This window comes from Macaca nemestrina, chromosome 4 (genome assembly GCF_043159975.1).
Source record: "Macaca nemestrina isolate mMacNem1 chromosome 4, mMacNem.hap1, whole genome shotgun sequence".
Lineage (NCBI taxonomy): Eukaryota > Metazoa > Chordata > Mammalia > Primates > Cercopithecidae > Macaca > Macaca nemestrina.
The window spans coordinates 55,789,972-55,817,450 of record NC_092128.1 but is presented as its reverse complement, the minus strand read 5'-3'; the positions used below and the strand labels follow the sequence as shown (position 1 = coordinate 55,817,450).

The following is a 27,479-nucleotide window of genomic DNA, read 5'->3' as shown; positions in this document are numbered from 1 at the left end:
TTGAAAAAAAAAATCAATGATATTAACATACTTTTTATTTTGTAGATGTTAAAATCAAGAAGGGAAAATGTTTCAATGACCATTTTATCCTCAACACTTAGCACAGTGCCTGGACCATAGCAAACCACTCAATAAATATTTACCCAATGAACACATGAGTGCTTATGATCAGACAAGCGTTAGCAGTAACAAAATTCTCAGGAGTGAAGTCACTATTGGAATTATCTATTGTCTTTTCTTAGTGTAATTACAGAGTAATTAGCAGAAAAAGGTGAATAAGAGAAAAATGGCTAAATTGAAAGTGTGGCTTCATAATTGCTATTATCAATGATGAAACAAAAAACTGGTGCAAATATTTGACATCATAATTTCCAAACTGACCAGGCTTACAAATCTTACATAAAATTTAATTGAAAATGAATGAAGACCAGTGAACTTCAGTGGCTTTTGGACATAATTTTTATTTAAGCATGGGCTTTTAGCTTGGTTCTCCCTAGAGTGCAACCTTTCAGTTACACAAATAGCGTTCAGAGCTACAGGGCCATTATAATGTTGCTGGTGTTGGTACAACTTCATCAGAAGGCATGAATATGACCCGCAGAAAAAACAATCCACGAAGAAAACACAATGAAAAAACAACCACTGTTTTACAAATCACTCTGTTATCACAGACACAAAATGGCAGTTACTGTTAGTAAATCAGCCACAGAACACTTAAAAAAAATCTTTAGGCAAGGAAATGGGAACTTATTTGTGGGAGATAGGGTCTTCGTCCACAATTTAAAGTAGAAAATATTTCAGGGTCAAGCATTTTTCTTATCCACAAAACAACGCTAAACCAACATACATTTTTAAGGAGTATATTAAAGGAGATACAATATCTTTACTACTATCTTCTTGAATAGGCATTTTAATTAATTTTCTGCAGAATATAAGTAGCCCCAAATTCAGCAGCAAAATATTACAACATAACAAGTAAATACAGTTTCAATGTGTTATATTGTAGAATAGAATACATAAAGGACAAACAATGATAATTTAATCATATAAAACATGAGACATAGCTGAAATACAGTCCACTTAAATAGCTTTGTGACCAAGAATGTTAAATACTGTGCTAAATGCCATTTTAAACATAAAATCTCTTAATTTTTTTGTGCTTAAACTTTTTTTTTTCTGTTAAAGTGTTTCTTATTGTCAATACTGCCACTGTAACCGATATTATGACAGATCACAACTTTCATGGACACATTAACATGAAGACATTTACTTATGAGCAAATAAGTCACTTGTCATTAGTTCACAGTGTGGGAAAGTGGTGTACACTCGGTCTTGAGAAGGGCTTTCAGGTAATCACCAAGTCCTTCACGGATATTTCCTGATATCAGATGCAGTGCGAGATGTAAAAGAATGGAGAGCAACACATCACATGTTGGAAGAAAAAAAATAAACTTTTTGATTCTTCATGGGTATCGCCTAAGTGACCTTCGTCTTCTGTTGTAGAAGTGCCTGAGCCCATGTTGTCGTGAAAAATTCATCATGTAATTTTGTTTGCGAGTGCTGTTAAAATCAAACAGGATAGAGGCAGGGAGGGAAAGGAGAAAGAGCATGTAAGTCCCATCATTGAACGTGCAATCTATTCTAAGTCCTAAGTTACTCTGATATTTATTTGAAAATGTTCAGGGTTAATAGGTCAAGCTCACATGACCACCCAGGGTCAGAGGAACTGAAGGCTGGGACCTATGCTCACTGCCTCTGGCCTTGAAGGAATCCCTGTCTTTTCATGAGTGAGCTCTGAACCAGAAAATATGCCAAATTCTCTTGATTCATAGCAAACTAAAACTTGAATTTTATTTTATTCTTGAATGCTTCCTGAAAATACTTACTTGGGTACATTTCATTTGAGAAGTGTGCACTATACCCATTGCCTTATTTAAATATATCTTTAACAAGGAGGAAAAATAATCTGGTTCTTTTAGCAAACATTCTCATTTAAAGCTTAAAAAACAAACAAACAGAAACAGACTGTTAGCTGGATCAGCTTGACCTCCTAGTTCATGCAGTCTCATGGAACAAAATAAGGAGGTCAGTTTTTCTCAGAATGTTGGATTCTCTTGTCTTCCTCAAACCATAAGCATATTTTATAAACATGGCCTCAGGAAAGAGACACTCCACTGAGAAGAGGTCATAAAATACTAAGAAAGTGTAACCAAACGTATAATTGTAAATATGTATGTATGTATCCCCCCACATATGTGCATACATACATTTATACATACATGCTGTGTGTGAAGCTGATAAAAATACTGAAGATGGATTTCAGGATCCTGTAGGAAACTGTACAATACTAGTAGTGATAGCTGTTAATGTTTTGGCATGGTCCTTTAAAAAGGATCGTGAGCTATAACATCACTGAAAGGATCATATTCTCACACTCTGACCTGAGTGACAATATATCCATATGTGGCATCAATATGTGGTTTATGAGAGTGAGCCTATCAGTATTTTCCAAATTCACTGAGTTTCCTCATGGTCCCAAAGCCTTTTCTTCCTAATTCCATGAAAACATAAAATGCACATAATGTCATGTGATGTGATTCCAACATAAAGATCGATATGACATGAACTTGAGTTAGGGTAAGAGAGAGGGAAAGGGTAATTTGGTCCTGAGCAGTATAATCTGCATTATCAATCATCAATATGCTGGTAAGGTGTAAAATGATGTTTTACCTAGTATAATAGATATTATACTTAGGTATATTATACTAGCACTTGTAAAATATAAACTTTAAAACAAGATACTTTTATAGTTTGATCATTAGAAAAGAAAATTTATAATAAAACATTTCAAAGGAAAAGACATAAATTGAATTTCATCAAATATGTATAATCAAAAGGCAATAGCATCTGTGTTAAAATACTGATAGAAAGATGTCAAATTGATATATATTTTATAAAATAAAGGTACTAATAACATCCCCTCCTAGATTTCAATAATATAAAAATGCTAGAAACAATAAAATGGAAACAGAATATATCCTGAAGACATTGTAGAGAAAAATATTTAAAATAATCAAGTTTTGTCTTTATGCAGATTTACTATCCTCCCCCTCCTATCCCCTCCATGTGACAATACTACATGTATCAACTAAGTTGATCAGTTTCAGTGTCATAGTTGAATGACACAAATTTATCCATTTATTAGCTGCTATAAGTACTAACTGCTGCCTGTGTAAAATTGAGTTACCAAAAAAAAAAAAAAAAAAAAAAAACCCAAGGAATTAAGGTACTGAACTAATCAAGTGTCAAGAAAAATTATCCTGTTGCTCCTTTATTCACCAAATCTTGGGACTGGCACTTGCTGTCTTACTGCCAGCATCCTCGGTCACCTTATAGTTCTTTTCCCGAGCTATTATAGTGGCCCCTCGAACTAGCCTCCTTAACTTAATTTTTTTCCTTTTATGAAGAAAAAAAAAACTCCACTGAAAGGAAACCCCTGAAATACTAAGAAAGTATAACTGAATGCATAATTGTATACATGTGCATGTATACCTTCCTACACATACATGCAACTGATTTTGCACACCACCAGATTCAGTAAACTTTTCATGAAACACTGGCCTCACTTTGCCCAAAACCATGCAGAATCCTCTTATCTATGGAGCAACAGCTAAGCCAACTTAAACAGACATTTCAAGTCCTCTTCATGCTTAATCTTATTCTGCCCTTTCTTTTTCTACATTCCTATACAAACCGCTCTACTCAAATGCCTTGAGTCCTTTCTACCCGCCTCATTGGCCAGCTGTCAACATCACTTCCTAGATTCCACGTGTTCAAGTATTACATTTTCTTTATTGTTTACTCCCTCCATAAGTGAACTTTTTTTTTCTACTTTGAACTCTCAGAGTGCTCATATCCTGCTTTGAAGGTGTTTGTTTTCGTATCTTGGCTCCCCACAACTAAACTTTTGTTGGTATGGGGGCCAGTTCCCCAACTCCCCCCACCCCCGCACCATAGCAATAGCACTGAGCCTCCTGCCTGACTCATGCGTGTGTGGTCAAGGCATGTTTGTTGAACTTATGGTGACTTACTGATTGGATTCCTGTGGTAAATCATTACTCTTTAACTATAAGGAATAATTGCAAAGTTAAAGCAATGAACATTATTCTGTTAAAACACGTTTAAAGATATAAGGTACTCAAAGAGAATTTAAAATAGTTAAAATATTTTACATCAAAAAAAGATAAACTTAGAACACTGAAGATATTTTGTTATCTCAATGCAACCTAGATTGACAAGAAAGTTATCTTAATATATGGGAACAAAATAACATTTAGTTTTAACAAAACTTGATGTGCTTACTTAACAGCTTTAAAGCAACGTCTCCATATAATTACTTATTATGGAGCTGATTGAAAGTCTGTCTTTGTAGGTGAGAAAATAAATAGTAGCAGGTTGCAGATCTTTAGTGCCCTAAAAACTACTCCCAGGTGGAAGCTTACAACCAATTTAGGGGACATTTTGAGTCACTGGATATTCTTTTTTTAATATTTTTTCTTAGAAGATTTTAAATATATTTCTTATTTTTTTAATATTTTTTTTTTTTGGTAGAGGTAGGGTCTTGCTATGTTAGCCAGGCTGGTCTCGAACTCCTGGCCTCAAGTGATTCTGTTTCCTCCGCCTCCCTAAGTGCTGGGATTACAAGCATGGCCACTGTGCCTGGCCTGGGTGCTCTTTAATTCTGAGTAAGTTTATGCATCAGTATCATATCTTTGGATCCCTGAGAATGTTGATATACATATAGTAATGGACTTGCTATAGATGCCTAGTGTTTATACAGTCATATTAAAAATGGCGGTGGGGTGCAGTGACTCATGCCTGTAATCCCAGCACTTTGGGAGACTGAGGCAGGTGGATCACGAGGTCAGGAGATCAAGACCATCCAGCTAACACAGTGAAACCCCATCTCTACTAAAAATACAAAAAATTAGCTGGGTGTTGTGGCACGCCTCTGTAGTCCCAGATATTTGGGAGGCTGAGGCAGGAGAATTGCTTGAACCTGGGAGGAAGAGGTTGCAGTGAGCTCAGACCGCGCCACTGCACTCCAGCCTGGGGCAACATGGCAAGACTCCGTCTCAAAAAACAAACAAAAAAACCCAAAAAACACACTATAAAAGCATCCTGGAAACTAGCTGGTAGTTTGGTATGTGAAATATAAAAATCTTTTGAGTCAGTTGAGTCAATATAAAAATGTAATGAAGTGGATATTTCCAGTTTATGAGCCTTTCAAAATCAAGCACTGTGGCAAGCTATACCAAAATGCTGTCTGCCTCTAAGACCACTTAATAAATTGACATGGTTCCCACACAGTTATTGTATCTTCTAAAATGTCTAACAGGGCATTAGGGGAATTTTTAACAAGTTTATCTTATATTTACTCATTTTTTGGTGTGCAGTATATCTGTGAGCCTATTTTTTGTTTTTGATACATTTAGATGTACAGCTATAGATAACCTTATAACTGAAATAAGTGCAATGAACTTTTAAAGATTTATTTATTCACTGCAATTACCAGAGAAAGTAATTTTTATTTTCAGTTCAATAAAAAGAGGTAATGTTCATCCCAAGGCACATCAGCTATGCCACTTGACATATCAATTTGCTTTGGTTGTGGATAGAACTAGGTCCATGTTTAAATTCTCCCATTATGAATAAGTCATTGAAAGAAGGGAGAATGAACAACAAAGGCTTCTTGGAAATGATAATGTAAATTTCCTTTATTGCCAAGGGAGTTTAGGGACTTAGATGGCATAAAGAATTATAAAGTGTTTCCTTGTTTCTGCATAGGAAAATGGCCATTGCAAGATCTTTGAGTAAATAGTGACTCTGTGCTCTTTTGAACTGTTACTCTTCAAAGGAGACACAATCTTAGCTCATTTATTATTATGAAAACAATTCAATTGATTTTTTAATAGATTCTAAAGGAAATGGAGGAGATAGAGAATTGATACTAACTTGAGCTCATAAAAATATAGTCATTTCTACTTGTCAGTAATTTATCAAAACGTGGTAGAATAATGATTTATATGAATGCAGACATAAGAATCCAGTGGACTATTCAACATATCTTAGAAATACTGGTGAGTGTTAGATGGGAAGCTGCCATTCAAACTATCACTGAAACTTGCCTGCATAGAGGATGCCACACATTTGACTTAAAGGCCATGCATTTTCAGGAAGGCTACACACAAGTAAGTGCAGGCACAAATATCTCACACATATGGAAGATTTCATATTTCTTTTCTCTGCTAAATGGGGATGAGAATATCAAATCATGTGCACCTCAGGAGCTGTAAGGATGAAATGAAAACTTCTAGCACTATATATAGATGTTCAATAAATTATAACCATTTTGCCTTCTTAAGTTTTAAAGTATCTCAGAGGACAAATATAAGTATATATTAAAAGTGGCCAATCTTACCTAAGGACAAGATCTAGAACTCGTAAGTATTATGAACACATCTACTCCATCTGCCAATTCAGTTAATAACTTAGAGGAGAATTGGTAAGTCAAGGGACCCTCATGCATCTTCAACATAGTAGGTCTTTCAAAAGACATTACATGTAATCAGAGTCCCTTAATCTTTTGCACACATTTCTATTTTCCCCTGTCCCTCATAATAAATTTGTCAACTGTGAGTACTTCAGAGGCACCCAATACAGTGTCAAGCACAGAGGAGAATCTAGGTCAAATCTGTTGCCCAATGACAAAATGCTGACTAGCACTCTGGTCTATGCTGTTGTGCCCGATATTGTATATATTAGGGACTTATCTCAATTTGACTGGCTCTGAATTTACATGGATATAAGTTTCAAATGTTCCAGTATGTACCAGTATCATTTATTACTGTTTTCATTTTTTTTTTTTTTTAAGTTGCAAAGGTGTTTTACAAAACTTCTCAGTTAAGTTTGGTGACACTGATGAAACTATTTATTAGTAAACAGTTCCCCAGATTTAGTAAGGAGGACTTACCTTACTCTAGTGGAAAACCAATGACAGCAAATAATGAAATATAACACAAGTTAAAAAATGCCTTTCAATGCATGCAGCACTGTGATTAGTCATAAAAGTCTGATCAGGTTTAGACGCAATATAGGATTTTTCATCTCTTTTGAAAATAAAAATTAAAGAAGTTATTTCTTATTCTTCTATACCCAATATATACATATACTTTTCTATGTAATGCAACATGCAATATTTGCTCATAACCGTATGTTAAGATACATGTAGCTGTAGTACTACATTTGGCATAAATGTTGCATATAAATTATAAATATTAATAGCTTAATAACTACTAATTTTATTATCTGATTTTCAATTATTTTACATTGTAGGAAATACTAATTCCTGAATATATTAAGGAATGGACTTTAAAAAATACAGAAGTCTTCTATGTCAGATAACACAATCAAATTTAATAAAGGACAAATATGCTTTGCAACAAATGTAATATGCTCATCTCCATAAATCATTTGTGCCAAAAATGTGACAGTATCTTGATAATGAATAGCATGAGGGGATGGTCACGATGGAACTCATTTTAAAAACTGATAAATGCTTTTAAGACTATAGTTAGCAACATAAGGTTTGCAGTTCTCCGTAAATGTGATAATAATTCACTTTTTAGTCAATTCATTCACGAAGGCTTTTTACTGAGCAGTTTGCTTTCAAGGTACACATGCAAAAATTGGCCCACTTCATTATACACATGACAGGTGTGACTTAGACACGTACGCAGGAAATGTGATGTGTGAATGAAATGCGAGTTGGGTGAGGGAGATTCTTAGGATAGAAGTATGAGTGCCCAACAAAAATGGTTAAGACAACAAATTCTCTTTTATCCTAAGAAGAACCTCACCAGCATGGATCTTGTGAGGGATCTGCCCAATGTATTCATAAACATATACTGAAAAATAAATATTCTATGCTAGCTAATGAATTCAGAGAAATTATTTTTCTGACACTTGATTGTCAATGATCGTGTTATGCCACATCATTCAGACTTTATGGAATGAGGACTTTTTGTAAGCTAGTGAGGCTGGAAAAATATTATCTGTCAATTCGGTTCTTCTGTTACACGGCAGATTAGCAGGGGCTAATCATCGTGAAATGCTTTTCATGTGCAGATTTTATTGGGAAATATGAGCGTGGGAAGATTACACTCTCAAACAAGCGTGAGAGACTGCTTGTTAAATGCTAAAAGGGAGGTTTTCATCTTTTTGGTGTGGGGCTTGTCATTCTGTATGTCCATATTTATGAAACTCAAATCCTTCCACATGTAGTATTTTAGAATTAAACCATTTAATTAAAAAGATTACAAATCTTGTTCATTTAGGATACACTCATATCCTGAAATATTGTTGAAAGTGCTAAATTTGTTCTCATTAAACTTGTGTTTTCTTGGTTAATATGGGCAGTACTGAGGTTAAACTCAATATAAGATACCATGCATCACCATAATTTTTCTTTCTAGGGGTTTTTAGCATGTGTCCTTGGTGCACATGCACAAAAGCGAAACTATGGTAATAAAGTTAGATTAAAGCCAACCTTCTCTTAAAAAAAAAAGTACATTTCTAAAAATTCCTAAGTGAAATGTATGCCCCAACCATTAGTTGCAAAAACATATCAGTAGCCCTGTTTGTAACATACAGTTAGGTAGGGTTTGTATCTCTTAAGATACAAGCCTCAGTCTGCTCCTCTCCCCGCCATGCTTGAGGAGTTAACATTGCTAGTTCAAATAATCAAGTGTTCTGATACAAAAGTGCAGTTAATTAAGAGAACGCTTTCAGTTAATAGGGATTTATGGAAATATTCCACCTATTTCTAAATATACATTCTTTGGAGCAAAGTTATAATTAGGAATATTTGTGATCATGACATGAACCTTGGCTCTAGCTTCTTTGTGCCTCATGTGATTGAAAGACACTCTGGAAAACTATTATATTTAATTTTTTGAATTATCTGGAACTTGTTTATTTTGAGCTCATCACATAAATGAATGAATTGAAGTAATTATTTTGTAGAGCTACTAATTGCATATTAATGAATGAATGCCTTAAAACTGTTTGTGGCTCTTTTGAAAAGAAGTGCTTTGAAAGGGTAGAGTGATATAGAGATGTTAAACTATAAGATCAGAGCAAAACATCAAAAACATAGTTCTGGAAATATAACATCTTATTATACATTTTTTGAAACAACTCATTTATTGAACTCGGCTTTGTGAGATATTTCTTTTCTTCAAAAAGCAGGAAAATAAAGGAATTCCTTTAACAAATTTTTGAAATGTCATTAAAGAGACTGCATTTGCTTTTGCAATTATATATACATAAAAGCATGTGGTGGTATATATAAAGTTATAATTTTTAAGTTATTCCTGAAAGAAGACTTGGAATAAAATTCAAAGCATACAACACCATGCAAATGTAACAATGCGCTTGTCTCATTCAAAATGTTTTAGTGCTCTGAGAGTTTGAGATAATGCAGGATAAGAACAGACTTATAAGGATATGAGCCTGGTAGATGACAAATTCTTCAAAGTGTTTAAAATACGGAGCTTGATGCTGGTAGTTGCTTATAAGCATTAATTCCAACACCAGGTGACCTGGGAGATTCCTTGGGTGCTGTGTGCTGAGGCTTCCTGCCGGTGCTCTGAGAACCTCTGAGGCAGCAGGTTGACAGGGAGCAAGGAATAGAGTTCTGTTTCCAATATGTGAAGGGGTTGCTTTTACACTGGCTGGTATATTGGCACCTCTGAACCCCTCGCCCCTGCTTTTTAATCTTAGTACAAAGTGAGGAAATTACTGGTGATGATATGTCTCTGAAATCCAAAATAGATGAGTGCAATTGATTGTTTGGGCAGGATGAAAATATCTACTTAAATGTGTGATACGTTAAAAATTATTGTGTTTACTCAAGGGCAGGATTAGTATCCTGCCGTCTTTTGAGGACTGTCAGGTTTTGAAGTTTCCATAGGAGTTGGTAATGCTTTGTCAGGCACAGGGAGCCCCATTAATGCAAATTGTATTGGCAAGCCGCTTGAAAGATAAGAAGTGGTTATTGACTCTAATTTTATTCTCTACCAGTTTATTAGAATCACCTGAGCTGCTTTTAAAACAAGAATGATGTCCAGTTCCCACTGCACATCAATTTAAAGCCTCATCCAAAGGGATGGGCCTGGGCATTGGGACATTCGTTGATGTTTTCAAAAGCTTCCCAAGTGATTTTGACGTTCAAACAGATTGAGAAGTGCTGTCCTGAAAGGCAAATAGCCAGGGCAAAATGGTTCCAGGGTTGGATTTTGGTCTATGTAGACATCTCTCTGTATGTACGTAGACCTTACTGTACGTAGATTCATTTCAGGACCCAGGCTATTCTGCTGGAATAATGTAGTCTGAGGAAATCAGTATCTAGGTAAAACATCAGCCTCATATTTAGATTCAAATGAGTCTGGACTGTTACTTTAAACTTCAACTTTGTCTTGTGGAGGCAGAGCCCAGCAAGTTGTCCAAAAGCAGCAGCGCGCACAGGAGGCTAGTGTGGGGACCGGGTTGCTCTTGGATTTGGGGGTTGATATGGATGCCATGCAAGCAGGTGCCTCAGTGAAAACTAAGACGAGGGCTAGCTCAAGACTGAAAAATTCAGCTCATGGCTATGACTGAACGAAAACAACTCTGGTAGTTTTCCTACCAATTAATCACTTAAATTTGCTTGCAAAATGACTGAAATCAGCCAAGGGACTGATTTCATTTTGGATTTGGTAAACAGAATGAACATTTGAACCTATCTACCGAGAAGATTCGCCTCTCCTTGCCAACCACTTGGAGCCATCAGTCCGAACCCGTCGAGACATAAGCATTCCAGTTCTACAGGAACTAGATCGTCAGAGAAAAAGCAAGTCATCTGTCTGTGAGGGAACAGTCAACCCGGCCAGGTGAGAGTGGTGACAGCTTTATTATATAGAGGGAAAAACACCTTTAACTTGTTAGGTGCTGGGATTGGTCAGGAGGAATCTCGAACCACAAATTCTTTGTTCTAGTTGCAACCCCCACATCATTAAATGGAGAATGTCTGTAATTGGGCACATTAGTTAGTAACACGTCAGACACTGCCCACTACAGATCCTTCCTCTTCAAGGATGTCATTTCATTTTATAAGGCAACCCAGATCTGCCTTAAGACATGGTTTCTCATTTACCTGGAGACTTTTGTTTTATCCAATTTAACCAATATTGTCAATCCTTAAATAAATGTTGTGCTTATGGAGGTTTTCTAAGGTACATTTCATTTGGGGCTTTGCTATTTCACTGATGACTTGAGCCATAGCTTGCAGTTGCAAAAGAGTGTAAGCCAAAGTGCTCCTGTGGGGGCTTCTCATCAAAAACGGTTCTTACTGAATTAAGGAGCATGCCATATCAAAGGAGTTTCAGACCTTTCTGAAATGGACATGGGATGCCATGTATCAGATACTCACAGGACGACCTCCACATGGTCCAAAGCCCACTGATCATGACCTGTTCCATTGTGGCGTGGTTGCCACCAGCGCAGTAAGACTCCTTTCATTCGTGCCTCCCTGGGTCACAGACAGAGGGACAAAGAGATTATACATTAGGAAGCAGAACTTTTTGGTATTTGACTTCTAGATGTCAAATATTATAATAGGCTAATCTAAATCAACAAAATGTTGTGCATGGAATTCAGATTTGCTTAAGTCATAGTATTCTGAGCAGCATCAAATTTTATTGGCTACTCAAGGACTTGTAAAACTTTTCCATCTCTCTCCCTCCTTTCACTTGTTCCATTAATGTCCAAAGATATTTAGTCAAGCATGGAGTGCTTTCTGTGTGACAGACACTGTGCTAGAAGCTGGGCTTACAATGCAAAGCAAAACTGACATGACTACTTAACCTCACTAAAATTTCAAACTAGCATGCCAGCAGAAAATAAATGTTTTCTAAGACTAGAAAAACAAGTTAAAGCAAGGGAAATAGGCAAAAACTGCCCTTGCATTTAGTTATTATTGTCTATTTCCTCTTGTCCCTATTCCTTGTTTTAATTTGTGCCTTTCTTGTCCTAATCAAAAATAGTAACACCACTTTGGAGATCTGGGTTAGTCTTGGTTCTGCCACCACCTAGTTTTGTGGCATTGTGATTCCCAGGGATTCACAAAGAGATTGTGCATGAGACCGTGCCTTTCCATTTGAGCCACTTACAGGGGGACATTGTAAGACACTCTCTGAGCTTGTGTGAAGTCCTTTGGCTGGTGCTGGGCGATGACGTGCCAGGTGATCCCGTTGTTGACGCTATACTGCAGCAGCACCGCCTTGTCCACAGTGTGGGGGCCACTCAGGTCACTGTTGCAGCTGTCTGTCTGCGACGTGCTCCCAATTTGCAAGACAAACATGATTTTGCTGAAAAACACAAGGAAACCATCTTCATTTTTATTTATTTATTTTTTGAGATGGAGTCTTGCGCTGTCACCCAGGCTGGAGTGCAGTGGTGTGATCTTGACTCACTGCAACCTCTGCCTCCTGGGTTCAAGTGAGTCTCTTACCTCGGCCTCCCTAGTAGCTGGGATAACAGGTGCGCACCACCACGCCTGGCTAATTTTTGTATTTTTAGTAGAGACGGGGTTTCAGCATGTTGGCTAGGCTGGTCTCGAACTCCTGACCTCAGGCGATCCACCCACCTTGGCCTCCCAAAGTGCCTGGATTACAGGCGTAAGCCACTGTGCCCGGCTGGGAAATAATCTTTAAATTCAGGAAGTATTAAAGGAGTTATACTTCCTTAGTCTTTTCTTGTTTCTAAAGTCCATAATTTCCAAGTTCATAATATAGTAGAACCAGAAGCAGCCAGTCTTGAGAGCTTGTTTGGAGGTTCTAGCAAGGGAGCACAGTTACTTGTATACCCTTCACCAAAGACTGGTCCACCTCTATTGGGGATGGTCATCCTATTCACCCAGCATGCAGCTTTGGGAAGGATGCATGTGGAGTGGTGAGGGAGGAAGGGGACACCTGCCTAGCTAGCCAGATCAGCTGAATCAACCCTGGTGATCAATGGAGTGACAGATGTCGCAGCCAGATCACCCTCACATCTGTGAAGCAGCCAGTCTTATGACTACATCACTGTTAGTAACAAAATTTATTCATATTGTCTTCTATATTATACATGTGAAGACCTCAGGCTGACTTTCTATACAAAGAAAGTATTTTTGACTTTCAAAGATGTGCCCTCTTTTCATGATGTTGGAAATCTTGTTAAGAGTATTTCACTGAAAACATCTTCTTTTCTCTGAAAGGTAATATGGACCAAACAGACAGCTGAGGACATAGAATACAACCACAATATTTATGCTGCATTCTTTTTACAGATAACTCCAAGCTGAACACATCTGGATGGGGATAAATTATGACTATTTTAGGAAAGGCTGTCTGGAGATTAGAGCTGAAGGAAAACTGAGTTAGGATGTGCAGGTTCTGAACCATGTCTGCTATTCTGTTCAACATGACATTTTGCTTTTCATTGTCATCTTTGGCCTAGATAGAGCTTTTAGGCATGGGAAATAAATCCTCATAAGATTCCTCATGATTAACAGAGTACCTAATTTAAAGTAGGTGGTGGAATAAAGAGCTAGATTTAGAAACGTATAAATGCATAAACTAATTTAAAACATAGTGTGCCATTACTAACTATGTACCTAGTTGCAGCTATATATGGTAGTGTCACAGAAAACACCAGGTTATCTCTAGATTAAGTATTTCTTTTTGGTAGGCAAAAAAAAAAAAAAAAAAAAAAAAAAAGGAAGATGGTAGATGCAACTTTTATCATATCATGGTTGCCATACAGGAATTAATTTTATTTTCATTGTTTATCATATTAAGGGCCCCCAAACCTGCCTTTCTGCCTGTGAAAATACAACACTAATATTATATTTTCCAAAGTGAAAGGTTTTAAGTAAACTATCTTCCCATTAATCAAACACATATTCTCATAGCTACTGAACACTTTTCAGCATTCAAGAAATACTCTACAATAATATCTAGCAACCTTTTTTAAGCCTTGGAATCTTTTCTGGAATTATATAGACAAAAAGCTGTGTTTACTCTGGATAAGGAAGCCAAAGCTGCGAAGGGCAGATAGGGAAGGAAATTCAGTCCTCCTTATGTCTTTGTCAGTCACTTCCCTAGTCCATTTGCAAGGTCTCTGCCCACTCTACTCTGCATTAACCCTCAGCAACTATAGCACATAAAATTTTAAAGATCTTATCCATTCATCCATCCCTCCTCCATTTCTATTTATTGTACTTACGTGTGCTAAATATAGGCATATGTTTGCATTGCTACAAATTTACTTCACATACACATTTATATATTTGCCTGTGCTCAACATTAAATTATCTATGTAGTTTATCCCTAATCATTAAAAAAAAAAATTTGGCCATTTTTCTGGGCTTATGCCTACATTACCACCACTCAGCCACTGTGAGTGAAGAAATACAAAGCAATTCTCTAATAAAGTTAAGTGAAGCATAATTCTGAGTTGTGAAACATATATGCTTCCTTGTCCCAAATTCAAATGATAGGTTTTCACTGACTAATTCTATGTCTGGACTACAATATGGATGTTTGGGTACCTTGCTCGAGTGAGATCCAGAGGCTTGGTAGCTGCTTGCCTGATCTGACAGCCATTAAAGTACAGTGAGTCTCCATGGGCGTAGGGGGCCAGCTGCCCACAGCCACTTCCTATGACTCCACCTTGAATGGTCTCCCAGTTTGCCTCGGTGACTCTTGCGGACTCAAAATTATCTTTAATATAACTGGGAAGGTCGTGACTGAAAACAGAGCAATCATCACCTAGAGGACAAGGAATAGTCACAGAAATTAACTGGACCAACCAGAGTTATTCAAGATTAAGAACAAGTATTCAAGTTCAGATTTAAGTCGTTGTTGTTGTAAGAATGGCAAAATACAAGGAACTTAAACAACTTTACCAAAAAAAAAAAAAAAACAAAACAAAACTAAACAACCCCATCAAAAAGTGGGTGAAGGATATGAACAGATACTTCTCAAAAGAAGACATTTATGCGGCCAGCAAACATATGAAAAAAAGCTAATCATCACTGGTCATTAGAGAAATGCAAATCAAAACCACAATGAGATACCATCTCATGCCAGTTAGAATGGTGATCATTAAAAAGTCAGGAAACAACAGATGCTGGAGAGGATGTGGAGAAATAGGAAAAATTTTACACTGTTGGTGGGAGTGTAAATTAGTTCAACCATTGTGGAAGACAGTGTGGTGATTCCTCAAGGATCTAGAACTAGAAATACCATTTGACCCAGCCATCCCTTTACTGGGTATACACCCAAAGGATTATAAGTCATTCTACTCTAAAGACACATGCACATGTATGTTTATTGCAGCACTATTCACAACAGCAAAGACTTGGAACCAACCCAAATGCCCATCAGTGTTAGACTGGGTAAAAAAAATGTGGCACATATATACCATGGAATACTATACAGCCATAAAAAAGGATGAGATCATGTTCTTTGCAGGGACATGGATGAAGCTGGAAATCATCATTCTCAGCAAACTAACACAAGAACAGAAAACCAAACACCGCATGTTCTCATTCATAGTTGGGAGCTGAACAATGAGAACACATGGACACAGGGAGGGGAACATCACACACCAGGGCCTGTTGGGGGATAGGAGGCAAGGGGAAGGATAGCACTGGGGGAAATACCTAATGTAGGTGATGGGTTGGTGGGTGCAGCAAACCATCCTGGCACATGTATACCTATGTATCAAACCTGCACATTCTGCTCATGTATCCCAGAACTTAGGAAAAAAAAAGGAAACGTAACAAAATCCAGCAAAAATAAATAAATAATAAATAAATAAATAAATAATTGAACGTTCTTACATTAAAAAACAAACAAACAAAAAAAAAAAGAATGGCAAAATACTAAGTAGATACAGACTCTCAGAAGTAAATGTTTTGTTTTGGCAATTATTGGCTTATATCGTTGGAAAAAAATCCAATTTTCTTTGAGTCAATGTTAACTGAAATATGTAGTGCTCATGTCCGTATTTGCTGTGTAAAACTGTTGTTTAAATACCACAGCATCTGGCTGGGCCTTGAATGTTTACCAGTGGTGGGTCTCAGTAGGGAACTCTCACCCTGGTATAAGAGGCCTATCTAATTTCTTTTTTCCTAGCATGATTTGTAGCAGAAAATACAGGTTAATATATACTTGATGATTCTTAAGAGTAGAGTCTATATTTTAACTCGTTGGATTCCAGCATCTAAAACAATATTTAGCACATATAAGATAGTAATGGGCGGGGCACAGTGGCTCATGCCTGTAATTCCAGCACTTTGGGAGGCTGAGGTGGGAAGATCACCTGAGGTCAGGAGTTCGAGTTCAGCCTGGCCAACATGGTGAACCACCCCATCTCTACTAAAAATACAAAAAAAAAAAAAAAATGAGTTGGGCATGGTGGCACGTGCCTGTAATCTCAGCTACTCAGGAGGCTGAGGCAGGAGAATCACTTGAACCCAGGAGGCGGAGGTTGCAGTGAGCTGAGATCATGCCACTGCACTCCAGCCTGGGCAACAAGAGTGAAAACTCCATCTCAAAAAAAAAAAAAAAAAAAAAAAAAGATAGTAACGAAGCTGGGATACATAAAATAAATAATGATAAAACTGGAAGTGTCTCTCAGAGACCACTGAACTGAATTACTGGCATTTAAGTAAGATATTATATTAGCAAATGTGTATGTGCTTGCATTTCCCCTTGATTTAAACAGTACATTTTTTCTACATGTCCTTAATAGTTTAAAATTAAAGTTCAGGGGAGAGGGCAAATTCCAGACATCTAGGACTTCTTGTGAGACATTTGATTCACTCATTTGCCTAGAGTTAAAATTCTCCAGCCAATATAGTGACAGACCCAGCTGGTCTCAGTGACAGTGACACCAGCGGAGAAAGGAGATGGCTAAGTAATTTCTAACATCAGAGATGTGCAGCAGTCTACATTAATCATATCCATTTGATTTTGATGCAAGGAAACATCAACCAAGAAATCTAAATAGATCCGACTCCGGAATTCAAATACATGGATTCTTACATTGCATATCTGGGGGAAATTGGGTAACTCCGCTCCTCCTTGGATAAATCTCTCAGCCATGAGAGACAGCAAGGCTGATTGGAAGGAACACCTTGAGTGGTGGTCTTTCTGATATTTGCTAGCTGTGTGACCTTAGGCAGGTCACTTAGCCTCCCTGAGTCTCAGTTTCTTTGCCTGTAGCATGGGAATAATTATATTAACCACAGATAACTGATGGGGATATCATAGATTATAAGCGACTGAAGAATAAGTTGGTGTATACTATGTAAATAGTAAAGCATAAGACAGTGTAAGGATTCATTCAAAGAAGATTTATTAGCATTGCTATCGGCCAAGTATTAAGCTATGAGGATACAGAAGGTTAACTATGGAAAGTGAACTTTGTAATGATAGAGGCTGAAACCTGTTGGAAACATTGGCTCAAAGGAAAACAGGCCTGTAGACCTTCTAACAGACCAACAGAGCAACTTCCTATGATGTGAGGGGTGGAGTAGATACTCTCTGCCCGGGATACATACTCAGCCTCTAGAAACTCAAGGAGTGAAATGGATTTCTTTGAGTCATGCCCGGGATACATACTCAGCCTCTAGAAACTCAAGGAGTGAAATGGATTTCTTTGAGTCATAAAGGGGTGTGTGTGTGTGTGTGTGGGTGTGGGTGTGGGTGTGTGTGTGTGTCAGTATCACAGTGACCTGGAAACCAGAACATCTTGAGTTGTCAGCTACATCTTAGGAGAACAGTGGCAGCTGCTGCTGGAAGAGGCTGAGGAAGGAGGGATACTGTTCAAGTACGTAGGCACAGGCAGCTAGGCCAGGAAGGAGGGAGGCCCAGAGGTGGAAATTAAGTATTGGGGATGTGGGTGGGGGTAGGGAGTTATATGAAAGACAGAGAATGTGAGGTACTATACCATATCCTGATTTAGCATATCTGGATTTATATGCTTATAAATTTATAGAATGTCTGGGGTAGATTTCAATTCTATATTTTAAAAAATACCTTCAGGAATATTGCATAAGGCTATGCTTAATAATTTGTCCCAAAGTTAAATAAGGAGTGACCAAGGAGTGTGTCATGAATCTCAGACCCCTCAGGCTGGAATTTCTATCCATTTCCTAGTGGACTTTGATATACATGCTAAGATGAGGAGAACCTCATGGTCTCCTGTATCAAAATTGACAGCCTGGGATTCAGACCTTGGAAGCTCTCATCGCAGATGCAGATGGCGCCGGTCGTGCAGTATCCGTGCCCGCTGCAGAGCTTGGGGCAAGCCTCTCCAATGTACACGTGGTCAATTGCCCAGCTTTGCTTCTCAGTTTCTTCTCCCTTCTGGATCCAGCGGAACTGTGTCGCACTGAAAGAACCACAGAGAGCAGAAGGGGTTCAGTAGGTTGTTACTTCCATGGCTGCGTCCTGCCTCCAGCCTATCTGGGAGAGGGGACTATTTATGAGAAAAGGGCTTCCCAAATGTCTTCCTGAAGCACCCTGCTGGCAGAGGTGAGAGAACTTGTATTTCTCAGACTCGGGGAGTATAACCCAAAATGCCATTCTGGAAACTTGTATCTTCTCTGAAAATTTCATGTGAATTTCTTATTCTAGTCCATAATAAATCTGTGTTCATTTTTCCTATAAAGGTGTATCATTTTCCAAATCTTTGAGTAAACCAAATCTGCTCTAGGAAGATTGCACTCCATTGTATTTATCCTGCAGCTTTGTGTAACCTGTCAGCCCTACACACCCAACTGGTATTTGTATCTGGATGAGAAGCGCAGCCTTTGGGAGGGCAGAACACTGGGGCAAAACTGGTGCCAATGCCAGTCTTGGATTAGGGTCTGTCATTCAGGGCCTGTGATTGAGTTTGGTACATGCTATGGTATTAAGTCAAAGGAAATCTGAGATCTCTGAATCATTTACAGACAAACTCCAATTTCCCCTGGGACATGCAGTTGCCATTTGGGGGCATGGGTTGGTGACAGGAGGGAAAGAAGATGGGAGAGAGCACCAGGGCTGCATGTAAAGCTCTGGCTCACACTGTCAGTTGTTTTCAGCTCACTGCATGAACTCTGTAGAGAGGCCAGATAATTTCACAAAGTTTACCTTAATTTGCAACCTACCTGGAGGAGACATGGTCAGGCAGCTGGATGGTGATTCTTTTCCAGCTTGAGCTGTTGACAGAGTTGTAGATGGTGGCTTCATGGAACTGGAAAGGGGAGCAGCCAATGCTGTTAGAAGAGGAAGGAAGGCACTGGGTCTGTACAAGCTGCCAGGAATCTGATCTGCAGAAACCAGAAGGCTTTGTTAGACAAATTGTAAGAGAAACATATAATCTGTCTAATGTCAAGGTAATACTTTGTGGTCAGGTTAAATTAAAATATTTGTATATGAGTTTCCTGTCTTCTATATACATTTATAATTACAGATTATAAAAAAATTAAAATATTTTCAGAAATATTCTGACTCTTTAAAAGCACACGGACAACAGAATAAAATAATAGCATGCATAGCAATGAATTCTGGTGGATTCTTCCTACTGACATTGTTACTAGAAATATACCTGGAGTTGACTGACAAAATTGTCCGTCTCCTCAAACTTAATGTAATTAGTGTTTAAAGGTGATAGTGGGAGGGCTATTAACCCTAATAAGGTAACTGAACTATGTCAGACTTTTATTCAATACTGCTAATATGCTTTAGAAGAGGTGACTCTGGCTGGTGCATATTCAGATCATTCAAAGTTTTTGTTAGAGGTAGCTGAAAATGAGTAACATGAGTAAGAGAGTTCCACTCTGAGGACAAATGTAGTGCTTTGCTTATTTTGATAATATTTAAAATACAGAGTTTCTTGGTGGCAGCCTTGTATGAAAATTGATTTTTTTTGGTTTGAAGGAAAATTTTGAAAATAAGACATATGTATACATTTTGTACAAGTGAAATTTATATAAAAATATGCATGAACTGCCACTTTTAGGATATAAGGTTATTCCTCTGTAAGCAACTGCCCTAACCTGTAATTCCCAGCACTCTGGGAGGCCGAGGCAGGCGGATCACCTGAGGTCAGGAGTTCAAGACCAGCCTGACCAACAGGGAGAAACCCTGTCTCTACTAAAATTACAAAATTAGCTGGGTGTGGTGGCACATGCCTGTAATCCCACCTACTCAGGAGGCTGAGGCAGGAGAATCGCTTGAACCCAGGAGGCAGAGGTTGCGGTGAGCTGAGATCCCGCCACTGCACTCCAGCCTGGGCAACAAGAGCGAAACTCTCTCTCTCACACACACACACACACACTCACACTCTCACGACAACCATTTGGATTGGGTATTCAAGTTTGGAGATAATGTTAAAAATTATTTCACAAACCTTGCATCCTTAGTGTATTCCAACATTACAGAATGAAGGTCACCGCAAGAAGTGGCTTCACAACCCACCACAATCTAAAACAAATGTAAACAATCAATACACAGGTAAGATTAGATGATATTGAATCCCATTAATTAAAAATCCCATCCCGCCATTTATTACTCTGACAGGTAATATTCAGAGAAGCTTTTACAGAGCAGCCTGCTGGGATACCAAGAATACATTCTTTTGGATTCTGTTATAGACGTTCAATTTTGCATGGAGATGAAAATTAAGGTTTTAAAAGTTACATTTCTATTCACTAAATTAGTATAATGCATTAATCACAGATCTGGGTAAGATAAATTGGCCAAAAAGAAAGTAACATTAGCCGAATTTATAGACAGAAACTGTAAGTATCACTGATTCAAAACATTTTCATTGATAGCCTAACTTTCTTGTTACTATTAAATTTTTATTTGGAATTAAAATCAACAATTTTAATTACTTAATATTTGTTCTTGGGGTTTTCTGTATTTCCGTATGAATGAAAGCTTTCCATATTATATGCAATTAAATGTTTGAATCAGTAATACATAAATGCTATAAAAATTTGGTGATTCAAATTTAAGTCCTAATGATCTGTTTAATCAAGTCCTATTTCAGCACTGATAACTAGGGAAGGTTAGTGCTAAAAATTTCAGGCCATACAGTCATGAATAAAACAACTCTAAATTCAGAGAGAGAATAAGAAGCATAATGATAGTGGGAATCATAAAAGACACAAATATAATGCTGTGGTGCTTCAAAGGAGATAGCATTTGATTAAATGGATTAGAAAATAATCAGATAGGGTACATGCAAGCTGCCCCTGAAGACTGGGAAGAGTGTGAGAGGTAGAAATAGGAAAAAGATATTTAGGTGAAAGAAACAGTGTGAGTGAAGACAAAGTAGGGAATCGTGGTGGCACATCCAGAGCACAGCATATAGCATGTTTTGGTCCAAGTATAGCGTATATGAAATATTCAGAGATGAGGTTAGAATGGTCGGTTGAATTTGGCAGACCAGAAGCTGTAGCCTAAGGTGTTTGACCTTAATTTGATAAGTGGGAGAGTCATTAAAGGTTTCTGAGCAGTGGAATAATGTGCTGCTTAGAGATATGCTTTATAAAGATCAATCTGACTGTGATGTCAAAGACACATAGGAGTGGAGAGAGACTGGGAGTGAAAAGAGTACTTAGTCAACTATTGATTTAGTTAGGGCCAGAACAGAGGTGGTGATAGTGCAGACAGAGAAGATTGGATGGATACCAGGAACATTGGAAAGTAGAATTCAAAGGATGTAGTCACTAGATATGATTAGATATGAAAAGTGAAAAATCAAAGCATAGTCGAACATTTCAAGTTGGTTACTAGGTGAATGGTGGTGCCATCGAGAGAAACAGGAAAATCAGAAAGAGGAGTTGGTATGGTGAGGGAAGATATTAAGTGCACTGTTAGACACATTCAGTTGAGGTGCCAATGTGCACAAAGGTGTAGACATGTGTAGGGGCTATTACAAATATTGAATTAATTGTTAGCCAGTCAACATTGGATGTGCAGATTTGAAATTTGCTCTTCAAGATATGATTCTTGAAGCTAGATGATTGGATACAATTCCTGATGGTGAGAAGGTCTATGGAGAGAGAAGAAAGTTGATACATACTGAGAAATGCTGACATTTAGAGGGCTAAGGGGAGAAAAGCCATAAGAAGATAGTAGATATCAAAGAGGTAAAAGGAGAACCAGCAGAGAACCCAGAAGCCTAGGGGAAAGATAATTCCACAGGTTGAAGAGGGCGAGAATAACAGTGTCAAATGGTGTAGAGAGGAAAGGGAAGATGGGGATACGCAAAAGCTGTTGACATTGGGTACAGTAAGACTCTGGTGACTTTCAAGTATGTAGTTTTAGTGATACTTTACTGAATTTTTGAGGATAAACTCCCTGTTTTTCCTAAGGAAATTGCCTTGGTTAGAGAAAGAGAGACCCAGTCTCTTCAGTGCAGTGACCTCTGTTACAGAAGTAACAAAAGAGGAGGTTCCAATCAACTCAATCAAATATAATGCCTTTGATCTGGGCCACAATGTTAACGTGGTAGAGGGAAAATCTTCACTCTTAAGGAACACGGCTTAGAAACAGAGGAAGTATAACACTTCTTCATATCACTAAGTTAAGACTAGTCCTGAAGGAATGGTAGCATTTGGGGAGCTTGCCTTACCCTCTAGTCTCTGAAGGGGAGTTTAACATAGAGCTGAGGCAAAAAGCAAATACATTTTTATTTCTGCTAATAAAGATTTTCACTATTAACTGTCATTGTAGTATATCAAAAAAGGGTATTAGAATAACTGATGTCTTTAAAATGACCTAGTAATACAATGCATTTCTGTAATGGCTTTGTGTGTGTGGGATAGGGTCTTGTTCTGTTGCCCTAGCTGGAGTGCAGTGGTGGGATCATAGCTCACTGCAACCTCCAACCCCTGGGCTCGAGTGATTCTTGTGCCTAGCTTCCTGAGCAGCTAGGACTACAGGTACATCCCACCATGCCCAGCTAATTTTTTTTTTTTTTTGTAGAGACAGGGGTCTTGCTATGTTTCCCAGGCTGGTCTTGAACTCTTGGCCTCAGAGATCCTTCCTCCTCAGCCTCCCAAAGTGCTGGGATTACAGGTGTTTGCAATAGAGATATATCAATTGATATTGCTTTGCCTTTCTCTGAGTGTCTATTAATTATTTATATCTTCACTTACATCCTATATGAATCAAGTATTCAGTTTAAAATATTTGAGCGTTCTCCTTAATTATTTGAGGATTTAGGAAGTTCCAACAAGACTAATGTCATATAGGCATATGAAATGAGAGACACAAGAAAATAGAAAGATATACTGAAAAAAAATAGATGGAGAAAAAATGGCTCAATGCACATAATAGGCACGGAGTAAGAGAAAGAGGCAGAGAGAGAGAGAGAAGATAGAGGAAGCGAAGGGAGAGAGCGAGAATTGTGCAACATAAAAAGGAGATAGTGTTACAGAGAGCTAGAAGTAGGCAGTCTCCTATTTGAGCTTTTAATTTACAAGGTTAGGGAGACTGAAATCCAGATTACATATATAAGATGGAATATATTCAGTTGGTGTAAAAGTAATTGCAGTATTTGCCATTAAAATGAATGGCATTAAAAGTAATTCTTTTTTTTTTTTTTTTTTTGGAGACACAGTCTCGTTCTGTCACCCAGAGTGCAGTGGTATGATCTCGGTTCACTGCAACTTCTGCCTCTCAGGTTTCAGCGATTATTATTTCTCAGCCTCCCGAGTAGCTGGGATTACAGGTGTGTACTACCACGACCGGCTAATTTTATTTTATTTTATTTATTTTTTTTTGTAGAGACAAGGTTTTGCCGTGTTGGCCAGGCTACTCTGGAGCTCCTGGCCTCTTGGCCTCAAGTGATCCTCCCGCCCCAGCCTCCCAAAGTGCTGGAATTATAGGCGTGAGCCACTGCATTCAGCCTGCAATTACTTTTGCACCAGCCTAATAGTTACATTTCTTGCTGTGTCCCAACATTTTCAGGGATTTCATCTATCCTCAAAAAATCATACTTGAATAAAGGTCTTTGCAAAAGATGACCTCTTTTATTCATAAGATAAAGTCTCTTTTAATGAATAATATCAGTCATTTCCTTAAAGTTGTCTGAATAAACATTCTCCCCCGGGCCCCAAATGCAATGCTACTTTCTGTTTTAAAGAGTCACTTTTCCTTACTTTAAACTGCATCATGTATCCTGGCTGTATAATGAGTTCTCGGGAGGAGAGAGCATTGTGAGTCTTGTCCTTCTTTTTATTTGGCCAATAGAGGTGGAAGGATGGATTGCCACAAAATCCTGCTGTTCTTACAGCATTAGGGTAAAAACTCCAGTTTTCTTCATGGGAAGTGCCTTCTGTTAAGGAAAATTGGAAGCAATATGGCATGTTATTCTCTTGAGGAAAATTGGAAGCAATATGGCGTATTATTCTCTTGAACTGATTGATTTATTGTTGAATTCTTTAAATTTTTATACTCTACTAGCTTTCTGCTTACACTTTAGGATTTTTATTTTATTTAACTGGGATAATGCATAAATCCAACATGAGAAATCAAACTTAGACAAGACTATTAAATGGTAGTATAATGATTACCGTACTTTTAAAATGTAATTGCTAGTCTAGGTAACTTAGCACTGAAAAGTTCTTGATATACTTCGTCAGCCAGTGCATTAAGTATTTCTGTGACACATTAATCACTAAAGAAACTAAAATTATTTGGGAGTATTGAAATTTCAAATTATATTTAAAGCCAGACATTGTGCCTTTAACAGGATTTATTGAATTCTCAGTGGACATTTCAACAGGCAGCCAACTTTGAAGATTTATAAACCATTGGGCAAAATAACAGCTAACATTTGTTGAGCAGGAGTATGGGCTAGGCATTCTTATAAATGCTTTTCATGTGCTAATGTATCTGAAGACATAAGCAGAAAAATGGCTTACAGGAAAGAAAATTGTTCAATGTCTTGTTTCTTACCATCATCAAAAGTGTCCACCAATTGGCTGGGATTGATTTCTGCTCCACCAATCAAAATATTGTCCAGTGCCCACTGAGCACGCTCCACCCCAGAGACCACAATTCCATTGCTGATCACAAAAGGCTGCCACCAACGAAGTCGAGTTGTGTTGGTAAGTGCATCTTCAGGAAGAAGTATGTAGTCATGTCTAACAGAAATGTATTTCTGGTAATCCATCTCATGGAGCAAAGTCCAGGTAATTCCTATAACAACAAATATACCAATATATCTAGAATCTCCTGCCTCCTGATAAACCACCAGTATACTTCAGATACTGTGAACTTCCCAAAGAAATTTTCAACCAGCAAACGACAACTGATTTTGCTGACTTTGATGTTAGGTATTCACTACTTATAAATACTGTTTCTGTATGAGGCTAATGATATGAGGGGAAGGGTATTTCGAAAGAGTTGGCCAAAATAAAAACACTGAAGTAAAAATTAGTTATGTTTTGCTTTTAAAATTTAGTTCTAAATTCTTATTTCTCAGAAATGAGATATACCTATGTTTTACATGTTTTTGGCAATAGCTTTCAGTATTAAAAGAGTTATTGTAATTTTATGCAATTTTGTAATTATTTGGACTGGTATAAAGTTTATCTCTTCTTGCTTGATAAGATTGCAGGTGGGATGTTTAGTTACTTAAGAAAACATCCTTCAAATACCTTAAAATACTTCAGAGTCATCTGTTAATCAGCTAGTTATTAAGAATGATATCTATCTGCTAAAGTAGATTTTTCTAAAGACACCATGGTATTACTGGTCTCATTTTAGCTACTTCAAAATAAAACAGAATTCTATTAAAATATTCTATGACAAACTCACAAAATCAGACTTTTTTTTTCACAATTTTTAAAGATTTCTATAGATTATAGCATTTACTACATGTTTACACATAAGCTTTTAAAAATGCTTTAAAGTTTTAAAAATGATCTTTTACTTGGAAATCATACAAAATGCATTTCTTAATTGTATCACTCAAGCTTCAGTAAAGCACAGAGGTTGTTTATTCATAAAGTTTGGACTTTATTTTTTAATGTGGTTTCTCTCTTGTCCCCTTTTTGCATAACACAGAAGTCACTTGTACAGTACATGTAATACAAACAAAATCTGTAGCTTTTTCTTTGTGAGTTTCACAATTGAAACTGTGAAGTCGGCAAAGCTTTGTAGAGACTTTTCTGAGGGTGTTGGATGGAATTTGGGAATCTGCTCCAAGGTGTGGTTTTCACCCCTGACACGTGCCTCCATCGGTAGAGTAGTCCAACAGCACGCCTTCCTTCCGGCAGATGGGACGATGGCAAGAGGTCATGTTGTTCTCACTCCCAATGCGCCCCCAGTATTGCAGGAACCTGAATGCAAGCACATTTTATCCATCAGAATAATTCATTAGAACAAATACTCTACTCAAGTCCTGGATAATTTCTTCCATACAAGTGTTCCTTGCTTTGGGACCAATTTGCTATGTTGCAATAGAAATAACAAAAAATTGACTTACTTTGCACCTCGAAGATCCAAATCTTGTGTAATCGCTTGTCTCACAGTAGATCCCCCAAAATAGAGTGCAGTGTCCTCAGCAAGAATTCCACATTCAGTGCAAGTACTTCCACCTTCTAAGGACATCCATAAGTCAGGTTTGATTTCTTCACTGTCAAAGCGTTCCTTCAGGAAAGTCTGGAAAAAACATAAGCCAGATGTGGTAAGAAAACAACTTCAGATAACTATGGAATATTTAAGACAATACAGAGTGATATCTTGGACTTAAAAAAAATAGAGCTGATTTCAAATGCTTTTCAAAGATGTTCAAAAAAATAACAGGCTATTTCCACAATGTTCTTTTCTGTCATATATTGAAAATCATTTAAACTGCCCAAATAATGTTTAATAATTGAAATTTAAAATAACTGTAAAGTTGACTATATCAATTTTTTTTTTTTTTTTTGAGACGGTCTTGCTCTGTCACTTGGGCTGGAGTGCAGTGGCACAATTTCGGCTCATTGCAGCCTCTGCCTCCCGGGTTCAAGCTATTCTCATGCCTCAGCCTCCTGAGTAGCTGGGACTACAGGTGTGTGCCACCATACCTGGCTATTTTTTGTATTTTTAGTAGAGATGGGGTTTCACCATGTTGGCTAGGCTGGTCTCGAACTGCTGACCTCAAGTGATCTGCCCACCTCCGTCTCCCAGAGTGCTGCAATTACAGGTGTGAGCCACCATGCCTGGCCATATTATAGTAACACTTCTATTTGTAAAAAGTTATTTAAGCATATACCCCCAAATATGTATATTTGTTTATATAGTATATAAAAGTATTATTGTAATGTATTATGAAAC

The 27,479-nt window shown here is 37.6% G+C and overlaps 1 protein-coding gene across 3 annotated transcripts in view; it reads right to left on the bottom strand.

Annotated features, from left to right (window-relative positions):
• Positions 1 to 441: 441 nt before the first annotated feature.
• The window catches only part of LOC105475346 (reelin), a 510,664-nt gene continuing 483,626 nt past the window's right edge, over positions 442 to 27,479 (bottom strand). The window contains exons 54-65 of one of the 3 annotated variants that reach the window (XM_011730519.3): positions 26,647 to 26,822; positions 26,394 to 26,500; positions 25,113 to 25,355; positions 24,314 to 24,489; positions 20,548 to 20,621; positions 19,304 to 19,465; positions 18,386 to 18,543; positions 14,690 to 14,909; positions 12,270 to 12,467; positions 11,531 to 11,629; positions 7,034 to 7,039; positions 442 to 1,560 (exon numbers count right to left, since the gene is read on the bottom strand). In XM_011730519.3, coding sequence (XP_011728821.2) covers positions 1,464 to 1,560; positions 7,034 to 7,039; positions 11,531 to 11,629; positions 12,270 to 12,467; positions 14,690 to 14,909; positions 18,386 to 18,543; positions 19,304 to 19,465; positions 20,548 to 20,621; positions 24,314 to 24,489; positions 25,113 to 25,355; positions 26,394 to 26,500; positions 26,647 to 26,822 — 1,716 coding nt within the window. In that variant the 3' untranslated portion in view covers positions 442 to 1,463. The other 2 variants (XM_011730520.3, XM_011730521.3) reach the window with 2 other exon arrangements.